Source organism: Bos taurus, chromosome 3, assembly GCF_002263795.3.
Source record: "Bos taurus isolate L1 Dominette 01449 registration number 42190680 breed Hereford chromosome 3, ARS-UCD2.0, whole genome shotgun sequence".
Lineage (NCBI taxonomy): Eukaryota > Metazoa > Chordata > Mammalia > Artiodactyla > Bovidae > Bos > Bos taurus.
The window spans coordinates 18,992,077-19,014,414 of NC_037330.1; the positions used below are offsets into that span (position 1 = coordinate 18,992,077).

At 42.0% G+C, this 22,338-nt stretch overlaps 1 protein-coding gene across 2 annotated transcripts; it reads left to right on the top strand.

Annotated features, from left to right (window-relative positions):
* The first annotated feature begins 342 nt into the window (after window positions 1-342).
* On the top strand, window positions 343-21,979 carry TDRKH (tudor and KH domain containing). 2 transcript variants are annotated; one of them, NM_001434881.1, is made up of 14 exons: window positions 343-463; window positions 14,658-14,794; window positions 15,428-15,534; window positions 16,140-16,329; window positions 17,224-17,363; window positions 17,470-17,791; window positions 18,868-19,028; window positions 19,211-19,383; window positions 19,617-19,681; window positions 19,963-20,114; window positions 20,340-20,441; window positions 20,694-20,787; window positions 20,992-21,079; window positions 21,257-21,979. In NM_001434881.1, exons 2-13 carry the CDS (start codon window positions 14,671-14,673, stop codon window positions 21,042-21,044), a joined length of 1,683 nt encoding a protein of 560 aa, NP_001421810.1. In that variant the 5' UTR covers window positions 343-463; window positions 14,658-14,670; the 3' UTR covers window positions 21,045-21,079; window positions 21,257-21,979. The 2 variants fall into 2 exon arrangements, with proteins under 2 accessions (NP_001421810.1, NP_001098845.1); NM_001105375.1 differs by lacking the exons at window positions 18,868-19,028; window positions 19,211-19,383; window positions 19,617-19,681; ... (3 more) ...; window positions 20,992-21,079; window positions 21,257-21,979 and having other exon boundaries at window positions 356-463; window positions 17,470-18,111.
* Window positions 21,980-22,338: the final 359 nt, after the last annotated feature.

Consider the following 22,338-nt stretch of genomic DNA (forward strand, 5'->3'; position numbering starts at 1 on the left):
CCCACTTGCACCTCTGGAGCGCTGATTTACAACCCCACCCCCACCCCCACCTCAGTGGAAGCCTCCTAGGTAATTGGCCTGGAGATGGGCTGGGAGTACTCCTTGAGCCTCTAATTGGCTGTTTAATACTCAGCAGGTGCAATCTCAACGTCGTCGGCTTTCCCTGCAGTCTATTGGCTAACCTGGTGGGCCCGGCTTAGATTTCCATCCGGGTAATTGGGTACCAGCACGCAGCACAGCGCCGTCGCTCAGGGGCAGCTCCCGCGAGGATTGGTTTCGAGGAGGAGGTTGATTGGGCGGGCTTGCAAGCCGGGCACTGATTGGTGCGGGCTAGCTGAGGGGGCGGGGAAGTGGCGGCTGAAGCGAGGCTGGCGGGCCTCGGAGTGGTGCTGCTGCTGAGAGGCGGCCACGGCCCCAGGGGTGAGGTGCGAGGCAAAGCGCGCGAAGGCTAACTCCAGGAGCGGTAAAGGCGGGGACCAGGAGCGGAGGTTTGGGGAGTCGGGGAGGCGAGAGCCAGGGACACCACTAGCAACAAGAAGGCGGGGAATGTGGGGTTGAGAGAAGAAAGGCGCCCCCGGGCGAGACGAGGGTGTGGGGCCCGGGAGCTAGCTTCTGAGCCTGGGGTCGTGAGGCGCTTTTTGGGGGCGGCTTTCTCCCACCCCGGGGCTAGTAACTGTTTCCAGAGAAAGGGCGCTCGTCCCAAGGTAGTCACAGCAGACCCTTGCACCGTGCGAGAGGGTTTGCCCCAAGCCAGTGATTATCAGTTTACCTCTTATTTCCCAAAGCTTTTTCTTTAATGGTCTTCAGTATTTGTTTTTCCAGTTTTCCTCTTTAGTTTTTAACGCGCATAGAATCGTGGGTTTTGGCTCAAGACTTCTGTGTCACAGCTACTCTTTCCTCAGCTGAGAGAAATGGGTGGAGGCTTTTTTCACTCACTGGTTTAAAAATAAATGTAGCAAGAATGAGAACATTGAATGAGCTGCTTCAATTCAACAAACCGATCACCATGTTTTAGGTACCTTGTAGGTTTCTGGCTGTTAGGAGATCCTGGAGTGATATATCAGATCCTGGCTCCCATGAAGTTCACTTTGTGTTTTGAAATGCATATCAGATAGTTGTTAGCAACTGTTTTAATACAAATATCGTTAGCTTTTACTGAAAAGCGTTGCCTACCTACTTTTCTCAACCTGAGATGACCCACATGTCTTCTGTGTAGCTCAGATGGTAAAGCGTCTGCCTACGATGCCGGAGACCCGGTATTCGATCCCTGGGTCAGGAAGATCCCCTGGAGAAGGAAATGGCAACCCACTCCAGTATTCTTGCCTGGAAAATCCCATGGACTGAGGAGCCTGGTAGGCTACAGTCCATGGAGTCGCAGAGTCGGACATGACTGAGCGACTTCACTTTCTTTCACTTTCTATGATCTTAAGTTCTAGTCTCCTCTTTACATTCAACTTGAAGTAATAAAGTCAAGCACAAGTTAGCATTTAGTACTGTAGAATTGGCGCAATCCCTGGTAACTCAGATGGTAAAGCGTCTGCCTACAATGCCAGAGACCCGGTGTTTGATCCCTGGGTCAGAAAGATCCCCTAGCAAAGGAAATGGCACCCCACTGCAGTATTCTTGCCTGGAAAATCCCATGGACTGAGGAGCCTGGTAGGCTATAGCCCATGGGGTCGCAAAGAGTCAGATGCGACTTCACTTTCACTTTCTTTTTTTCACTGTAGAATTATTCTTATTTCCATCATATTTTCCACTTTTAATTTTTAAGAGAAACTTAGCAATGTGAAAGGATATGTAAATTGTAAACAACTATACTTGATTAATATTAATCAAGTAGATATTCTTTGAGATATCAGCTGATATTTTAGCACAAACCTCATTCGTAGTATTTGAAGAGATGTTCGTAAAATTTAGGTTTTGTTTCAAATGGAAGTCACCCAGTAAATTCATCCATGTCACAGACATTCATCCCCCACAACAGATCATCAATATTCTATCTCAGACACTACCATCTACCCGGTGCTCAAATGAGAAACGTGATAGCCAGCTCCTTGGCTCACCCTCTGACTTTCCCATAAATCAATTGCTGGGTCTTGTGTATTCTTCCTTTGAAAGCCCTCTGAACCGCCTGTCTGCTTCTCTCCATCTCCATCATTGACACCTGGACTAGCCTCTGAATTGGTCTCCCTACACCGCCTGTTGTTGCCTTCAATTCATTCTCACTACAGACATAGCCATTAATCAATGATTATAAGCAATGCAAATGCTATGAAGGGATGTTTGGAGTACTGTAGAAACCCATAGCAATAAAACCCAGCTTAGTACAGAGTCGTACTAGGGTCATTCTGTCTTCTCTGAGATAGAGAAAAACATTTTGAGGTGTTCTAGAGACCCTTGGAAAACCTCAAAGTTAATTAGAGGTAAGATGAACTTTATTTAGAATTTGAACTTTGGGAAGTTTGTCAAAAATACCAAAAAGTTTTGAGACTTCCCTGTCAGTGATTAAGACTCTGAGCTTCCAATGCAGGGAGTGCCAGTTCCATCCCTGGTCCAGGAAGGGATCCCACATGCTGCTCCTTGTGGCCAAAAAGTTAAAAAAAAAAAAAAAAATTAAACATATCAAAAAGCTTTAAAACACTTGGTCAAATAGGATTATACGTGGAATGATTCTTGGTCACCGAACCAAAGTGACAATAAAAGATCTCAAAGGCAAATATAGAAATGTATTTCTGTTCCTCATACCTTCTTTTTTCTGAAAACATTTCTTTCCTCGTATACTGCAATGTTTCCCTTATTCTAGTAGCTTAAATTGCGTATATTAATTAGAATTCTCAGGTCTTAAAACTCTAATGAAAACTAACAAGTAAGCAATTATTAACTGTTTTACATTAGCATTCTGTAGATTGGCAAGCTTATATATAGTATGTAAATATATACTATTTATGCTTATAAATAGTACATAAGTACTATTTATGGTTTCTAGAAAACATGTGCTTTTTAATAGAAAATGTGTTAGCATGGCACCAAACCTATTAAATAGTTCCAAATATCTTTAGTTTCTTTGTAAAAGGAAACCTATATTCACTAGTGCTATAGTATCTCATTTTATTTGGTAATTATCTATTCATTAGATTTTCAGCATTTAACTTAATTTAGCAAAATGCTAAAATTTCAAGTTACCAAAATATGGAGAGCATTTTGGATAGACATTCCCAAAACATAATTAGTCTGAAAGAGTTTACCTAAAGGCTCTTATTTCATTTACCTCTATTTACTTAAACGTTTCATCATATCAAGTTATTTTCTTGCCGGCAAATTTTGCAACAGATTTAAGGTCTTGTTTGATTTCTAGTAAATCTAGGTACAATAAAAATATTATCCATTATGTTGATGATTCTAAAGAGATACATATTACTAATTCAGCAAACTTAAGCTAACTTTAATACCAGATATTGATTCAGTATTGAGTATTTCCCAGATGTTACCAGAAAATTGGCTTCACCTCTTGGTGGGTATCAAGCCATAAAACCAAGTCAAAGACTGGGAGAAAAAAGGATTCATTGCTTGCAGCAAGTAAAGAGAACACTGAGGATCTGTCTCCAAACATGTCTCCTCAAATAGCAAAACTGGTGGGTCTGTGTAAGGGCACATGCATATTCATGAAGGGTCTTGGGTGATTGAGAGTCCTCTCTTTAGTTGATTGAAGTCAGGAGAGTCAGGAAAAGACAGCATCATCCCTTAGGTGTCAGTTGGTCTGGTGGTTCAGTGCTTCAGGCTAATCTTTAGGACTGAAATAGAACCTGGAGTTCTGTTAACAACTAATAATACCTTTGCTGTTGTTACTTCTCTTGCCTGATAAGCCATTGTTTTCTGGATTCTTTGTTCCCTTAAAATCATTTGTTACTGTCCTGAGACCTGTTCAAGGACAAGCATTGTGGCCAGGCTTAGATTACAAAATGATTTAGGCTAAAAATGGCTTCTCTACTGTCAAGAAAACAGTGTCCAGGGATCTCTTATCCTATCTGCTAACAAGATCGTGTGAAATTTCTGAGTATTTATATAGATGTTTTATTTCCTTTAAGCCAATTACATACAGCTCTTTTACAAATTAATTTTGGCAATACAGCACATCTACTGGAGAAGGCAATGGCAACCCAGTCCAGTACTCTTGCCTGGAAAATCCCAGGGACTGGGGAGCCTGGTAGGCTGCCGTCTATGGGGTCGCACAGAGTCGGACACGACTGAAGCGACTTAGCAGCAGCAGCACAGCTACAACACAGATACATAACAGACACCCTATAGTTTTCATTCCAAAATTTCAGCCATGAATCAGGGACAGTAATATTAAACCCATCAGTTACAAGCAAATTCAAATTGGGTTTCTGGCAGATGGAACAAATCAGTCACCTTTTTAGATGGCTAAACCCTTTCTACTAATATTTAATGGAGAAGATAGTCAAGATTTTGTCATTGACAAGTTCCAAATGACCTACATGCTTCCTGAAATTTGCATTTTATTTTTTAAATTGAAGTGTAATTGATTTACAATGTTAAGTTAGTTGCTGGTGTACAGCAAAGTGATTCTGCTATGCATATATACACATATTATTTTTCATATTTTCCATTATGGTTTATTACAGGATATTGAATATGCTACACATGTGCTATACAGTAGGATGTTGTTTATCTACTTTATATACAGTAGTTCGTATCTGCTAATCCCAAACTCCTAATTTATCCCTTCTCCATTCCCTTTCCCCTTAGGTAACCATAGGTTTGTTTTCCATGTCTGTGAGTCTGTTTCTGTTTTGTAAATAAGTTCATTTGTGTCATATTTTAGATTCTACATGTAAGTGATATCATACAATATTTGTCTTTCGGACTTATTTAGTATGATGATCTCTAAATCCATACGTGTTCCTGCAAGTTACATTCTTTTTTATGGCTGAGTAATATTTGTGGTAGAGGAATACTTGTACCACATCTTCTTTCACTACTCCTCTGTCAATGGGCATGTAAGTTGGCTAATGTGAGTAGTGCTGCCATGAACATAGAGGTGCATGTATCTTTTTGAATATGGTTTTCTCAAATATATGCCCAGGAATGGGATTGCTGAATCATATGGTAGTTGTACTTTTAGTTTTTTAAGGAACCCCCATTCTGTTCTCCATAGTGCCTGTATCAGTTTACACTCCCACCAACAGTGCAGGCAGGTTCCGTTTTCTCTACACCTTGTCTAGCATTTATTGTTTGTAGACTTTTTGGTAATGGTCATTCTAACCAGTGTGAGATGATACCTCATAGTAGTTTTGATTTGCATTTCTCTAATAATTAACAGTATGATGAGCATATTTTCATGTATTTTTTGACCATCTGTCTTCTTTGGAGAAATGTCTATTTAGATCTTTTGCCCAGTTTTTGATAGGGTTGTTTTGTTTCTTTAATTGAGCTGCATGAGCTATTTGTGGTATAATCTGAAGTTAGGGAGCCTGATTCCTCCAGCTCTTTTCTTTCTTAGAATTGCTTTGCCTATTCAGGGTCTTTAGTGTTTCCATAAAAATTTAAAAAATTTTTGCTGTTAATTCTGTGAAAAATGTCGTTGGTAATTTGATAGGGATTGTATTAAATCTGTAGATTTCTTTGGGTAGCATACTCAATTTGACGATATTGATTTTTCCAATCCAAGAACACGGTATGTCTTTCCATCTGCTTGTCATCTTTGATTTCTTTCATCAGCAGTTTATAGTTTTCAGATTACAGGTCTTTTGCCTCCATGGATAGATTTATTTCTAAGTATTGATATTTTATTCTTTTTGATGATAAATGGGATTGTCTCTTTAATTTCTCTTTCTAATCTTTCATGCTTCAGTCATGTCCGACTCTTTGCGATCCCATGGACTGTAACCCACCAGTCTTCTCTGTCCATGAAATTCTCCAGGCAAGAATACTCAAGTGTGTTGCCATGCCCTCCTCCAGGGGATCTTACTGACCCAGGGAAGATCTCTTACATCTCCTGCATTGGCAGGAGGGTTCTTTACCACTAGCGCCACCTGGGAAGCCCCATAGAATTGCAAGAGTGTATGAATTTTGTATCTTGCAACTTTACCAGATTCATTGAGCTCTAGTAGTTTTCTGGTAGTATCTTTAGGATTTTCTGTGTATAATATCATGTCATCTGCAAACAGTGACAGTTCTTTTCTTTTCCAATTTGGATTCCTTTTATTTATTCTCTGATTGCCATGGCTAGGACTTCCAGAACTATGTTGAATAAAATGGCAAGAGCAGACATCCCTTGTCTTGTTCCTGATCTCAGACGAAATGCTTTCAACTTTTCACCATTGAGTATGATGTTACCTGTGAGTTTGTCATATATAGCCTTTCTTATGTTGACATAGGTTCCCTCTATGCCCCGTTTCTGGATAGTTTTTTTAAATCATAAATTGGTATTGAATTTTTATCAAAAGCTTTTTCTGCATCTATTAAGGTGATCATATGATTTTTATTCTTCTATTTGTTAATGTGGTATATCACACTGATCAATTTGCAGATATTGAAACATCGTTGCATCTCTGAAATAAATCCCACTTGATCACGGTGTATGTTTTCTTAATGTATTGTAGGATTCACATGGTTAGTATTTGAGAATTTTTGCATCTACGTTCATTAGTGATATTCACCTGTAATTTTCTTTTTTGGTGGTATCTTTGTCTGGCTTTGGCATCAGGATGATGGTGGTGTCATAGAATGAGTTTGGAGTGTTCCTTCCTCTGCAGTGTTTTGGAACAGTTTCAAAAGGATAGGTGTTTACTCTAAATGTTTGATAGAATTTACTTGTGAAGCCATCTGGTCCTGGACTTTTGTTTGTTAAAAGTTTTTAAATCACAGTTTCAATTTCAGTACTTGTGATTGGTCTGTTCATATTTTCTATTTTCTTCCTGGTTTTCTTTCTTTTCTTCCAAGAAAGGAGACTATACCTTTCTAAGAATTTTTCCATTTCTTCTAAGTTGTCCATTTTATTGGTGTATAGTTGCTTGTAGTAGTCTCTTATGATCCTTTGTATTTCTGTGGTATCAGTTTTTCATTTCTAATTTTATTGATTTGCGCCCTTTTTTCCTTGATGAGTCTGACTAAAGATTTATCAATTTTATCTTTTCAAAGAACCAGCTTTTAGTTTCATTGATCTTTTTTGTTTTCTTCATCTGTGTTTCATTTATTTCTGCTCTGACCATTATGATTTCTTCTACTAACTTTGGATTTTGTTTTTTTTCTCTAGTTGCTTTAGTTGTAAGGTTAGGTTGTTTGAGATTTTTCTTGTCTCTTGAAGTAAGATTGTATTGCTGTAAACTCTCAGAACTGCTGCTGTGTCCCATGGGTTTTGGATCACTGTTTTCATTTTCATTTGTCTCTAGGTATTTTTTTATTTCGTCTTTGATTTCTTCAGTAATCCATTGGTTTAGTAACATATTGTTTAGCTTCCATGTTGTTTGTTTCTTACCTTTTTTTTTTCTTGTAGTTGACTTCTGACCTTGTAGTTTTGGGATTGTTGTGGTTGGAAAAGATGCTTGATATAATTTGTTTACTATCATTACTCTCTTTTGTCTAACTTTTTATGTTTGTAGCCTCTGTTCCTTGGCCTGCAGGATTGTAGCTTCTTGCTTCTGTTCTCTGTCCCCTTGTAGGTGAGGTTGGTCCAGGGGCTTCTGCAGGCCTCCTGGAAGGAGAGGCTGGTGCCTGCCCACTGGTGGGTAGAGCTGGGTCTTGTCCCTCTGGTAAGCAGGAGTGTGTTTAGAGGTGGCTGTGGGGTCAGGACAGCTTTAAGCAGCCTGTCTACTGATGGGTGGGGCTCTTTCCCACCTTGTTAGTTTTGTTGTTGTTGCACTGGGTCTTCATTGCTGGGTCTTTTGTTGCTGCACACAGGCTACTCTTCATTGCAGCACATGAGCTGCTCGTTGCAGTGGCTTGTCTTGTTGCAGAGCATAGGCTTCAGTAGTTGCAGCATGTGAGCTCAATAGTTGTGGCACATGGGCTTTCGTTGCTCCACGGCATATGGCATCTTCTCGGACCAGGGATCCGTGGATCCCGGACCAAGGATCTGCCCACGTCCCCTGCATTAGCAGGTGGATTCCTATCCACTGTACCACCAGGGAGTCCCTGTGGGTTGTTTGACCTGAGGCATCTCAGCACTGGAACCTGTAAGCTTTTGAGTGGGGCCAGGTCTCAATGCCAAAATGGTGACCTCCTGGAGAGCTCACACTGAATATTCACTGGGTCCCCTGCCACCTGTCCTTGCCCTCACTGTGAGCCACAGCCAACCTCTGTCTCCCCAGGAGAACCTTCAAGACCTCCAAGTAGGTCTGGCTCAGGCTTCTATGGAGTCACTGCCCTGGGTCCCAATACATGTAAAACCTTGAATGTGCTCTCTAAGAGTAGAGTCTGTTTCCCCCAGTCCTGTGGCGCTCCTGCACTCAAGCCCCACTGGCCTCAAAGCCAAATGCTTTGGGAACTTCTGCTTCTGATGCCAGATCCCCAGGTTGAGGAGCCTGACTTGGGGCTCAGAACTCTTACTCCTGTGGGAGAACCCCTGCAATATAATTATTTTCCAGTTTGTCAGTTGCCTACCCAGTGGGTATGGGATTTGATTAAATCGTGAAAGAGCCCCTCTGTCTTGTGGTTTCTTCTTTGTCTTTGGATGTAGAATATATTTTTTTATTGGTTTAAGTCTTTTTTGTCAATGATTGTTCAGCAGTTGTGATTTTGGTGTTTTCATGAGAGGAGGTAAGCTTAGGTCTTTCTACTCCACCATCTTATCTCTTCAGTATCCAGTAGACTTTTTAATGATGGCCATTTAGCACAGTGTGAGGTAGTACATCGTTGTAGTTTTGATTTGCATGAAATTGTGTTTTAAAAAAATAGTCTGGGGAACTTCCTGGTGGTCTGCACTCCCTGTGCAGGGGGCCAAGGTTCAATCCCTGGGGACCATAGATTCCACGAGCCACACAGTGCAGCAAAAAAAAAAAAAAAAAGATGGTCCAGATAAGAGCTCCTGGAAAAGACCAAATAGAATATTTGCATTTCAAAGGCATAGGAAGAAAAACACAAGTTCCTCCTGGGATACTTTGTTCCTTAAGGGCTAGATTTTTGTTCTCCAGTACTTGCAAGCCTCTTAATAAGAAAGGTTTTGTTGTTGTTTAGTCACTAAGTCATGTCCAACTCCTTGTGAGCCTGTGGACTGTAGCCTGCCAGGCTCCTCTGTCCATGGGACTTGGATTTCCCAGGCAAGAATACTGGAGTGGTTGCCATTTCCTTCTCCAGGGGATCTTCCCAACCCCTGGAAGGGAACTCTTATCTCTGAAGTCTCTGGCATTGGCAGGCAGGTTCTTTACCACTGGCACCACCTGTGAGTTTTGTATTATTTCTGGAGGCCACACCTCTGGTCCTATAAAGACTAGATTTTTAAAACAAGTGTTAGGGGAAGCACACTGACTGAAAACCACCCACCCTGGCCAGGCACCATAGTAACTATTTGCATGAGTTATTTTATGACCGGAGGTCCTGGTAAGGAACACGGAACTCATAAGCCATCACTAACCGGAAGAGTTCGGGAAAGAACAAAAGGAGACACCATGTGTCCAGTCACCTTCCATAATCCTTCTCGTTGGCATCCATCTTGGCTGAGCAATGCATGTGCCACCAGGAAGGACTCTGAGTCAGGATGATTGGCCAAAGACAACCTGGAAACTAATCCCATTACCATAAAACCTGAGACTGCAAGCCATGTGTCAGAGCTGTTTTCCTGGGTTCCCTTACCCTACAACTCTCTGCCCAGGAGCCCTTTCCAGTAATATTTCTTGCTTGGTTAGCACATGTGTCTGCTCGGACAGTTCATTTCTGAGTGTTAGAGAGGAGCCCATTTTTGGGCCCTGGAAGGTGGTCCCCCTTCCTGCAACACAAGGACAGTGGTTTTTAATTCCTCATAAAACTGAGTAGCCACCTCAGGGCAAGGACTGACATATGCATTCACCAATGCTGGAATTTTATGTTCCCTCATTTAGCTTGGGGGACAGAGACTCCACCTCCCCCCAGTAAAATTCCTCTCAGGTTCTAAATATCAGCTGTGATCATTTTAGTCAGGCCAGTGGTCACCCATCTTGGCAATCCATTTACACACACTTTTAAGGATTCTTCCTGGGCTTAAGAAATTATTTAGCTATGGTCTACAGCCTCAGGTGTCCCATTTCTTTTTTTTTTAATTGAAGTATAGTTGATTTACAATACTGTGCCAGTCTCTGCTTTACAGCAGAGTGACTCAGTTTTACACATATATATTTCTTTTTTTTTTATATTCTTTTCCATTATGGTTTCCTGCGCTATGTATAGTAGGACCTTGTTTATCCATTCTAAATGTTTGCATCTACCAGCAAATTCCCAGCTGGCCCCTCCTCTCCCTCCCCCTTGGCAACCACAAGTCTGATCTCTGTGTCTGTGAGTCTGTTTCTGCTTGTTATTGGTTCATTTGTGCTCTGTTTTAGTTTCTACATATAAGTACGGATTTGTCTTTCTCTTTCTGACTTCACTTGGTATGATAATCTCTAGTTGCATCCATGTTGCTGTAAATGAGATTACTTTGTTGTTCTTTATGGCTAAGTAGTATTCCATTGTGTATATATATATATATATATGTCTCATCTTCTTTGTCCATTCGTCTGTCAGTGGACGTCTAGGTTGTTTCCATGTCTTGGCTTCTGTGAATAGTGCTGCTGTGAACATAAGGGTGCGTGTATCTTTTTGATTATAGTTTTGTCTGGGTGTATGCCCAGGAGTGGGGTTGCTGGATCATATGATAACTCTGGTTTTCTGAGGAACCTCCATACTGTTTTCCATAGTGCCTGTACCAACTTGCATTCCTCAGGTGGTCCCATTTCTAAAGGTAACCATTTAATAGTGTCTCCAGAGTGGAAAGGCAAGTCAGAGACAGGATTATTAGAATGAGTATTCAAAGATAGAGGGGAGCAGTTTTTAGGTACCTATCATTAATCTTTAATTAGCCTTCTACAACAAATCTTTCACTGAGGCTGTTTTGAAATTTTGAAGTGTTTTGAGGCTTCTACATATCAGTTAAAATAGGTACAGTGGTTTAAGATGAGAGCTGTCTAAAATTTTAACTTGGAAGATTTTCAATTCAGGATCCAAAGGATTTTTAAAGAATCAGGATTTTTAAAGGATCAGGATTTTTAAAGCAGGATCCAAAGCTTTAAAAAGCTAACCCTGTACAAATATTTCTCCCTGCTAACCTAATTTTTAAAAGAGAAAAATTCTTTCCACTATTTCTAGTAGACCCTGCAGGCAGAGTTTCAGGAGACTGCCAGCTTTTAACTGCATTCAGAAAATCAGTTTTGGAATGCCAGAAAGAGAAGCCAGTCTTGGCCATTTCAGGGTAGGGTTTCCTCTAATTTTTAGTTAAGTATTTGCGAGCATACATAAACCCAGCTGGTATTCCCGTAGGTGGCTGTCTGTCTACACGAGAGTTTGGCCTTCGAGGCACAATTTCCCATTATTAACTTGGCAGCCTAATTCAGATATGAGATACAGTCTGAGCAACATTATAAGGGCAGTATAGTGGATCGAATGTGGCCGTTTCTGAGTCTAGCTCCCCAAGAGTGTTACGCTTTATGGTTCGGGCAGGCTTCTGCCAGTGGGGCGGTTTGGTCGACGCATGGTGCAGATGCACAGTGCACAGTGGAGAGGAGAGAGAAGGCCAAAGGGCAGAGGAAATTTTTTTAATGTTTAAATTATCCTTGCCTTAGAATATGAATTTTTATTTCATCACACGTAATTTGTTAAAGTAAAAAGCAGAATGGTTGTAAGTGTATTGATGGGCTAAGGAGTAAGACTGTGAAGACAGAAGTGACATGTGACAGAGCAAAGATACTTAAGAAAGCACATCCTGTTCCCCAGTAGAAGTAGTGTTAGAATATAAGGCTGTGGAAATGATGGGCAGAGATTAGGTTATAAAGAACCTTTCAAACCACTGAGCTTACATGTAGGCAAGAGAGTTGCTGAAGATTAAGAGGAAGTGTGTTCATTCAAAGATTATTATTGACCAAATACTTATTAAGTGGCTACCATGTGCTAAGTACTGAGGAACAAAAAAAAATTCCTGCCTCTGGGGAGTTAACTTTCCAATGGGGAAACAATCAAAATGAACACCTTGCAGGTCATTATAATGACTGGCTTTTAAACACAGTGAAATGGAAAACCGTGGAAGGATTTGAGCAGATGAATAACACTTTTCACTTACTCCAGCTGTTATATGGGGAATAAATTGGACGATGATAAAAAGCAGGGAGGTAATTAAGCTTTTTAATAATCTAGACGAGATAATGGTGGTTTTGAGCAGATGTTGGTCATAGCAATAAAGAGGTTAAAAAGTGGTCAGATTCTGGATAATCTGACCAGGATAGAGGTGCTGTTTGAGGGAAAGAAGAATAAGATTTTTAGCCTGAGGAACTGAAAAGAATGGAGTTGCCACTAACTGATAGGGCAAAGAAGAAAGGAGTGAGATCTGGGGTGCTTAGTGAACTTGCATTTGCTAAGTTTGAGATAGCTGTTAAACATCAAAAGGAGATATTTCATAAGCAGTTGGATGTACAAACCTGGAGTTCAGAACTGTCCTCACTAGATCTATGAATTTGGGAGTTAAACAGTCGGCAAATAGATGGGGCTTAAAGCCAAGACGGAATGATTCTTGAATAAAGAGGGCAAAGGACAGAGCCCTGGGTCACTCCAGTGTTTAGAGGTTAAAAAATGGAGCAAGAACCAACAAAGGAGACTGATGGAGCCGCCAGAAAGGGAGAAGGAAAACCAGGAAACAGTACTGTGAAGCCAAGTGAAGAAAGTGTCAGAGGAGAGGGAGTCGCCAGCTGTGCCAAACTCTGGTGGTGGGGGAGGTAAAGGGAGGACTGAGATTTGACCATTGGATTCAGGAAATCCAAGTCACTGGTGACCTTCACCAGAGCAGCAAGGGTGAATTCAAGAAGAGAAATCTAGCGCAGAAGCATTGACACTGAGTTTTCTTGCAAAAGGAAGGAAAGAAATGAGTAGTATTTGGAGGAATAAATGGAATTGAGAAAGAATTTTCTTTAAGAAAGAAATAATAGCGTGTTTGTCTGCTTGTGCAAAGATTCGGCAGAGAGGAAAACATTAATGATGCAGGATAAAGAAGGAGAGCAACACTTACATGAAAGACTCAGCGCTAGAGCCAAAATAGTTCATCCATGACCACAGGAAGGAAGATAAAATGCTAGGAGGTGGACGTGGATGGATCAGTTTGGAAGTTAGTTAATATTTTCTCCAAATGCTTTACTTTCTCAGTGAAATAGGAAGCAGACATCAGTTGAGAGGGAGAATGAAGAAGGAAGCACTAGAGGTTTGAGAAGAGATGGTATAAAATAATTGGGAGGGTGAGCAAGTACTGATACATGAAATAAAGAAATAGAGTGAGGGACATATTAAGACATGCTGGGTAAGAAAATGAAGATACAGTGTCAGAGAGAGACTAATAGCAAGACCGTTACAGTGGTCTAAATGAGATTTGATGAGCAATCAGTTCAGGTACAGTGTTGGGGTCATTAGCATATAGATAGTAGTTCAGGCTTCAAGTATGGATAAAATTGCCCAAAGAGAGCAGAGTGACAATAGCAATGGATAGAGGCCACTGGAAGACCAGCTCAAAACTCAGAAGACTCCTCCAGATAAATAGAAACCATGGGAAAGAGGGAAGAGAGGTGAGATTAGATAAGGCTTATATATGCCATCTAGGTGGCAATGGCACCCCACTCCAGTACTCTTGCCTGGAAAATCCCATGGATGGAGGAGCCTGGAAGGCTGCAGTCCATGGGGTCACTAGGAGTCGGATACGACTGAGCAACTTCACTTTATTTTTTCACTTTCATGCATTGGAGAAGGAAATGGCAACCCACTCCAGTGTTCTTGCCTGGAGAATCCCAGGGACGGTGGAGCCTGGTGGGCTGCCGTCTCTGGGGTCGCATAGAGTCAGACACGACTGAAGCGACTTAGCAGCAGCAGGTTAATTACCTGGAAAGTTTTAGTTTTGATGAAGGAGCAGGAAGAATCCCCTTTCACTGTTAGTTGAGGAGTAAGTAGAAATAAGGAGTACAGAGAATAAATAGACCACACTTCCAAGAGAGAGAAGTAGAAGTAGCAAAACCTAAACCTGGGCCTGGAGTGCCATTCCTTTCAGAGACAACAGCATCCAGAAAGGCCAGAAGGCATAGAAGTGCACACGTAAGGAATTTTAAATAGTTTGATATGAAATGTAAATTTTTTAAAATATTTGATTCAGTTAATTCCTTGTTCCTTTGTCTTTTAAAGCTGATCAATACACAGTCCTCTTTGCAGGGGTTGGGCTGGGAGTAGTACTCCTCTGTTTAATCATATGTGTGTGTGTCCCTCAGCTAACTTTCTGAAAAAAGTACCCCTTTCATGACCTTTCACATGAAGCACACCTTGAGACTGCTCCAGCTCTTGAAATGGGAAATTAGGCTGTAGTGTTCTTTGTAATATTGTAATGTGTTCCATCCTCTCTGGCGTAAAAGTTGTATGAAAGCTCCTTTCTCTTCATATGCTTATTTCAGGAGGCGGCCGAAAATGTCCACTGAACGGACTTCTTGGACAAGTTTGTCCACTATTCAAAAAATAGCACTGGGCCTTGGGATCCCTGCCAGTGCAACAGTGGCCTATATCCTATACCGCAGATACAGGGAAAGCAGAGGTACGTGAATCCATGGCTGTACATACCGAAATGGTTAGACTATGTTCTGGCATTGTTAACTTGAAACTTCTTTCAAGTTATCACTTGTTGGGATGTAATTGGCTCTCTGTGAGGGACCTTTGAAACAAAGTTTTTCTTTTCTACCTTAATGTGAAGCTAGTCTGTGAAATAAAGAGTTCATTTTATAATTCTGTTGATTTGTTCCCTTCAGCAACACCAGCACTGTAAGGGATTCTGCTAACTGTTGGGTCCAGTTTCCCCACTGCCTGGACCTAGAGAGGAGGACTTAGAAAATGATTTGTGTATAAACGAGGGAAGTTCTGAGCCTAACGGACTCCTCAGGCAACTTCTGGCCTTCATTCTTCTCCAGGAGTCATGTCTTGGGAGAAGTAGTTTGCCCAGAATCTAATGGCTTTCCCATTTTAGCATTTGAAAACGGTATCCCAGAAAGAATGCCCATCTTCTGGTCTTTCAGGACCTTTTAGTTCCCACTCAGATGCTGCTTCTCCTTCTCTTTATGATTGAAATCCTCAGTTTATCTTTTACATCAATGTCTCTTTGACAGCTTTGATTCAGGGGAGGGGAAGTAATAGCTTTGGGTACTGTCTAAGTCTGATCTGATGATCTGTGCAGAAGAACGGCTGACATTTGTTGGGGAAGATGACATCGAGATAGAGATGCGAGTCCCCCAAGAGGCTGTAAAGCTCATCATTGGTCGGCAAGGAGCCAATATTAAACAAGTAAGTGTGTGAGCAGGCAACAGCTTTCCCGGGATTGATTTCTGCTGTCCATCCTCTGCCCCCATTCTGTAAAACCCACTTACACTATGTATATTTTAAACAAAACAAAACAAAAATAGGAAGTTTCTGGCTGCTATTTTCCTTCCAGAGATGAGTACCTCTACTCCTTATAGAATGGGTGACTTAGCTTGAAATGGGGATTTTTAATTGGATGGTTCTCATCCTGGTATAGTTTGAATCATTCCTGTCTGCTATGGAATTATGAACTCTTATTAATTGGCAGTAATTAATTGCTCCCTAATTCTTTTTACCATCTTCCATTATTCATTTGGAATGTCAAGAAAACTAAATAATTGATTGTTTAATCCAAATTTGGGGAAATACCAGTCTAAACACAGAGAAACTGTTTTGGATTAACTGCTGTTCAGGGTTATCTTTGTCTCTCCTTCCGTAAGTACATGTAATTGAGGACTGCTTACAAAACCCGATTTCACTGATTACTGTGTCCGGTTCCATCCACCTCCAGGGTTAGGTTTAGAGTATCCTTAGCTGACCCAGGTGAGAGCTCTTCCAGAACATACTGCCACATATCCTTTTCTCTGCAGCTAAGAAAGAAGACAGGTGCTCGGATCGATGTGGACACGGAGGATATAGGAGATGAGCGGGTGCTGCTTATCAGTGGGTTTCCTGTTCAGGTGTGCAAGGCCAAAGCAGCGATTCATCAGATCCTGACAGAGAATACGCCAGTGTCTGAGCAGCTCTCAGTCCCCCAGAGATCCGTGGGCAGAATCATAGGTACCACTGGACAACTTTCTCTGCTGTTTCCTTTTTTGTTCCCTTTGCCTTCCTTTCTTTCACACCTTCCAGAGGGCTTTTCCTGGCCTTCTTCCCCTTCATCTTGCTGAGGGAAATTGAGAGAAGAGCTTTACTTTTTTTATAAAGCCAGTGGTAAAGCAAAACTCATTACCTCAAGAAGTTGTAAGAGAACTTCCCTGGTGGTTCAGTGGTTAAGAATTTGCCTTCCAATGCAGGGAACATGGGTTCGATCCCTAGGCGGGGAGCTAAGATCCCACAAGCCTCAGGGAAGCTAAGCCTGTGTGCCACACTGGAGAGATGCCTGCATGCTACAGCTAAGACCCAACACAGCCAAAAATAAATAATAAAAAATTTTTAAAGTATGATCTGAACCTTACAAATAGGTTCCACAAGGGTTCAGGTAAATGTATTTACCTCATATTAAGACTTTTAAAGGGAAGCTAAGGATGCTCATTTTATCCTAAATCTCTCAAGACCGTGCCATAGAAAGCACTTTTTATGCCTTCTCCTAGAGCATTCCTCATGCTGCTGTGAGAGGCAGAGAAGCGTCCTGTGCTTGGTCCAGTGGTTTCATGTGGGATGTCTGCTAATGAAGTGAGGACGTGAAGTCTGCTTAGTGGCCAGAAGATGAAAGTGACATGACCACATTAACTTAGCCAGTGTGTAGAATTTAAATAAAATGGGTAGAGCAAATAATCTAGTACCCCCCTGATTACAGTAAGGATTTCAGTAGCTCCTGTTTTCCATTCACTATCCTACATTCTGTTTAGTTTGAAAATGAGCCCTGACTCTCACCTCATAGTGTATACAAGATAGTGGCATCACTAGGAGTAGTAGAGGAAAGGACAGGGTCTTATGTATTATTCAATACAGGGAGAGGCGGCGAGACAATTCGTTCTATCTGTAAGGCCTCAGGAGCCAAAATAACCTGTGACAAAGAATCAGAAGGAACATTGCTACTATCAAGACTTATAAAAATCTCAGGAACGCAGAAGGAAGTGGCAGCAGCTAAGGCAAGTAGCTAACCTGAATTGTATCTGAGAGTGAGAAGAACCCTTTACTCCATCCTGGGTCAGTATCTGACCATGTAGATATCATCCCTTCTCTTATTTTCCACAGCATTTGATACTGGAGAAAGTTTCAGAAGATGAAGAACTTAGGAAGAGAATTGCTCATTCTGCAGAAACCAGAGTTCCACGGAAGCAGCCAATCAGCGTAAGAAGAGAGGAAGTGACAGAGCCAGGTGGAGCCAGAGAGCCAACTTTATGGAAAAACACTGGCACTAGCTTAAAACAGGCTGCACCTCTGGCAGTTCCTCCCCACAAAGGAGATGGTGACGTGGCTGCTGTGGGACCAGAAGAGGGTTCCTGGGAGAAACCTAATGATGACAGCTTTCAGAGGTCTGCTGTCCAGACCAGTCCAGAGATGTCCATGTTTGAAAGTATGTAACAAAGGGGACCCCTTAGCCATATGGAAGATAGGCATACTGGCTATGTGTGTATGCTCAGTTGTGTCTGACTGTTTGCAACCCCATGGACCGTGGCCTGCCAGTCTCCTCTGTTCATGAGATTTCCCAGGAAGAATACTTTAGCAAGTTGCCATTTCCTTCTCCAGGGTATCTTCGCAACCGAGGGATCGAGCCCTCTGCCAATCCTGCATTGGCAGGTGGGTTCTTTACTACTGCTACCTGGAAAGCCAGAAATACTGGCTTAGATAACCCAGAATAAGGAAACAATAAAAAAATAATTTCTGTTTTCTTGACTACATTTACAGTTCTTTAATTACAGATGGGACTTTCCGGTAATATTTTCCTTGGGTTAATACTGAACACAAATTTTTTTCTAAATACAAACCAGCTAATTAGAGAACAATATAGAAATGTGCTCGTTCACAGGAAACTGGTCTGCAAGTAATACATCAAATAATTGAATTACATGGTATTCTTTCTTCAAACATATACAAATAAGTAAAATACTTTTGAGTCCAATATTTTTTCCTGTCTCATTACTGTTCTTAAAAATCTTCACCATTCAAGAAGAATGAAAAGGCTATGGGCTTTTTCTTCTATGCATAGGTACTGGGATGGGCAGGGAAGACCAGAGTCCTTAAGAGGTTCATAGACATGTCCAGGGTCTGTAATGAATCGGTGGTGGAATACAATCTGGAGCAGGCCCACATCTGTCCACATATCTTCTCCCTAGCATATGGGGATTTCCCTTCATTATAATTGGTGCTGATTTGAATACACGGCGGATGACAAAGAATGTGAAGAACTCTAATTACTCAATTACATATAAAGAACAGAACATAGCTTATAGTACCTTTCCTTCAGGATGTTTTTGTATGATTCATCCACTTGTCCCTCCAGCCATTTTTAAATGGTATTAGCCACTTGTTATTTGTACCTCTCACCCCACTGATGCAGTCTTCCCATTTCAACCAGAGATGATTCTGATAATGGTCATCATATTAGATAATAATGATTCTGTAGCTTAACTTGCTTATGCCTGTGGTTAGTTCCCAGTCCGGACTTCAGTTTCCATGCTGATGAGTTCCTAGAAGTGTATGTCTCTGCCTCTGAACATCCTAACCACTTCTGGATCCAAATCATTGGCTCCCGCAGCCTGCAGCTGGATAAGCTTGTCAGTGAGATGACCCAGCACTACGAAAATAGTCTGGTGAGTTGCTATAGGGACAGGGCTGGGGTTTGATGAAAGGGGGACATACCTTTTTCATTGTGATGTATTCTCTTCCCTTTCCTGTGGAGCAATGGCTTGTTCTTTCTTCCTTCTGGTATTCAGTTTTTTAGCCCATCCCTTCCTAACTCTGCCCTCTCCTGACTCCTCATTTCCTTGTGTAGCCTGAAGACTTGACTGTACATGTAGGAGACATTGTCGCAGCACCTTTACCTACAAACGGTTCCTGGTATCGAGCCCGGGTCCTTGGTACCTTGGAGAATGGGAACCTGGACCTTTACTTTGTTGACTTTGGAGATAATGGAGATTGCCCACTGAGGGATCTCAGGGTGCTCAGGTCAGTGTGGAATCAGGCTGGAGTCTCATCTGTTGACTCAGTCCTGGCCATAAGGTGGTGAGCTGTTGGCACTTCTCACTGGGGAGGAGGTGGGGGGGAGGGTTGGAAGAGAGCCTCTTTAGAGATCAGTTAATTATCTTCCACTGCTGGGTTAACTGGTACTATCTAGAAGGAACGAATATAAGAAGGCCCTCCTAGCACTAGGATTCTAATTTCAGTTTCTTTCACTTTAGGAGTGACTTCCTAAGCCTTCCATTTCAAGCAATAGAGTGTAGTCTGGCACGGATTGCCCCCTCAGGTAAATTGGTCCTATTACCTATTGACTGTGCGTACAAACAGAATAACTTTCACAGGGCATGTGGTGGGGATTCTCACATTCCCAGGCTTTTTGAGTTCTGGGGGCTCAGGCGCCTTTTCATCACCAGTGCCAGACAGCAACAGCCAGAAACCTGCCTGGCAGTCAGACATAGGTACCTTCTGAAGTAGACAGAGGTAGTTCCAGCTTCCCTCCAGGGCATAATCCCACCCCTGTCAGCACTGACCCCTTCTTAGGCTCTGTCTACAATTTTTTTTAACCAGGTGAACAGTGGGAAGAGGAAGCTTTGGATGAGTTTGACAGACTCACTCACTGTGCTGACTGGAAGCCCCTGGTGGCCAAGATCTCTAGCTATGTCCAGTCTGGGATCTCAACTTGGCCCAAGATCTATTTATATGATACTAGCGACGGGAAGGTAAGACTGAGGTTCACTTGTTGCTCACTGTCTCTTCAGTATATTTACAGGCTCATCTTCTTTTCCTTTCTCAGAAATCCTTATTTGATAATAGTCCTGCTTCATAAGCTCCTGCTTAACTGAACCACCAAAGGAATTTTTTAAAGTATCAATCCCAGCTCTTCTGCCCTTCCTTTGATTTGCCCTTCTTTGAACACCAAGAAGCCTTTTCATTTCTTTTCTCAGAATCTTGATATTGGGCTAGAATTAGTTCGTAAAGGATACGCAGTTGAGCTTGCAGAAGACATGGAAAAAAACAGAGCTGTCCCAGTAATGTTGGACGACCTCGTAAGTGAGCCATTATCATCATTTGGGGTGCTGCTTTGGGACAAACCTTGTGCCTCAAGACAGGAGGGCTTCTAGTCATGCATGCAATTTGTAGAACACCCTTAAGGACTCTGAGTTGCTCCACTAGTTGATCAATGGAAGCACTGTGTCCCTTAGCAGCCACACCAGACTCTGTGAGCAAAATGATGGGGTCGCTTCTCTTTTCCCACCAGCCAAACACGTTCTTCCTTTTTCTCCTGTTTATTCCCTCAGGCCACAGAAACAGATGTCTCACTGAGCATGCTCACTGAGACCAAGAAGAGCCCTGGAGAGATAGCAAACACCCTGTCCTGCCTCAGTTTATCAGGTACAAACAGCATTTGCTCCCTCGAGCATCTCTGGAAGTTACCAATTCTTAGTCAGCCTCTCCAAACTAGGGAAGTTGTGTCAAGATTTATCTCCTAACCAGAGTAGTCATTGAACACCAAAAAGCCTATTTTTTTCTCTGATCCTCAATGGCAGTGCCTGCTACAGTAGGGCAGTATCTAACTTTACCCTCATGTCTGAATAGAAGCTGCCTCTATGTCTGGTGATGATAATCTTGAAGATGACTACTTACTCTGAAGTCACCTTCAGTTGCCTCGGCCATCTGCTTTGCTGTGAGTAGAACTGTCCTCTCTCTGTAGCAACCAGAGAGTAATGAGGTGACCACAGGGCCTTGCCTCTTCCCTGCAGCCCATCTTATTACTACTATTCTGCAGCTGCCTTCCTGCAGCTTTACTTTCAGTTTGAGCCCTTTCAAGCTTTTTGTGTCTCTCTGTGTGTGTCTTTGGCAGGTTTGGCATTAGACTCGGTGCCTGGAGAGAAGAGCCTGTAATAGAGATCTATGCAGTTCTTCCTTCGTTATATACATGACCTGGCTTGCTGTGAACCAAATGCATTTTCTTCTTCCACCGGACTACCAGAGAGCATGTGGGGTGGAGGGAGACAGACACATGCCCCTAACTCTACCCCCTGTGCCCTGTGCAGTGTGAGTACTGCCACATGACTTTCAGGCTGCTTAGTATCCAGCTTGTTCCCCTCTGGCAGTCATAATGCACAGTACTGCTAGGCAGCGTCCTCTTTGAGGCTGGGAAACAGCCAGGGTTTGGTTATTGGAAGTGATAATTCTGCAGACTGACTCACCACATGAGGTGACTCTGGTTAAGGGGAAATCTTTTGAGTGGTAAACTCAAAGATTGCAGTTAAGTCAGGCAGCAAAGGCAAAAATCAGCATAATTATATTAAAAGCCTCAGAAAGTGAGAAGAGAATACTGCCTCCCAGCCTCAACTGCTAATGTGTTATTGGAGACAAGATTTTTGTAACAGTGCTCCAGCTATTTCCCTGTAAACTTTGGTTAAAATACAAGTAGACAAGGAGAAAGGTAACTCAGGAAATATTGCTATATTGCTGGTATAGTATCTATATCAATATATGTATACACACAGAGCCATAGAGAACTTGTAGAGCTGTTTAGATCATTTGGGGTGTTCTTTGCTGAATAAAGTTCTTAAGAAAGTTATCTAAAACTAAATGCTGGTTGAATCACAAGGTGGAAACAAGCCTATGGGTATCTTCTGTACTGAAATCTGGTAAGATTGCCTAACACCTCACACCACCTATGAAACAGCTGTCCCTCTCATGTGCAGATCATATTCTTTCCTTAAAGCGACTTCAGAATTAATCATTCACTAAAACCTCACCTAAAAGAGGTAGATTCGAATTACAGAAACCTGGGTTCTAGGAATAGATCTGCTGTGAACTTTGGAGCCTGTTTCCGTACGTAGCATCTCTCCATTTCTGACAGTATTGTGAGGATCCAGTGAGAACTGTGAAGGTGCTTGAAAATGGGTGGGAGAATAACGGTAAATTAACCTT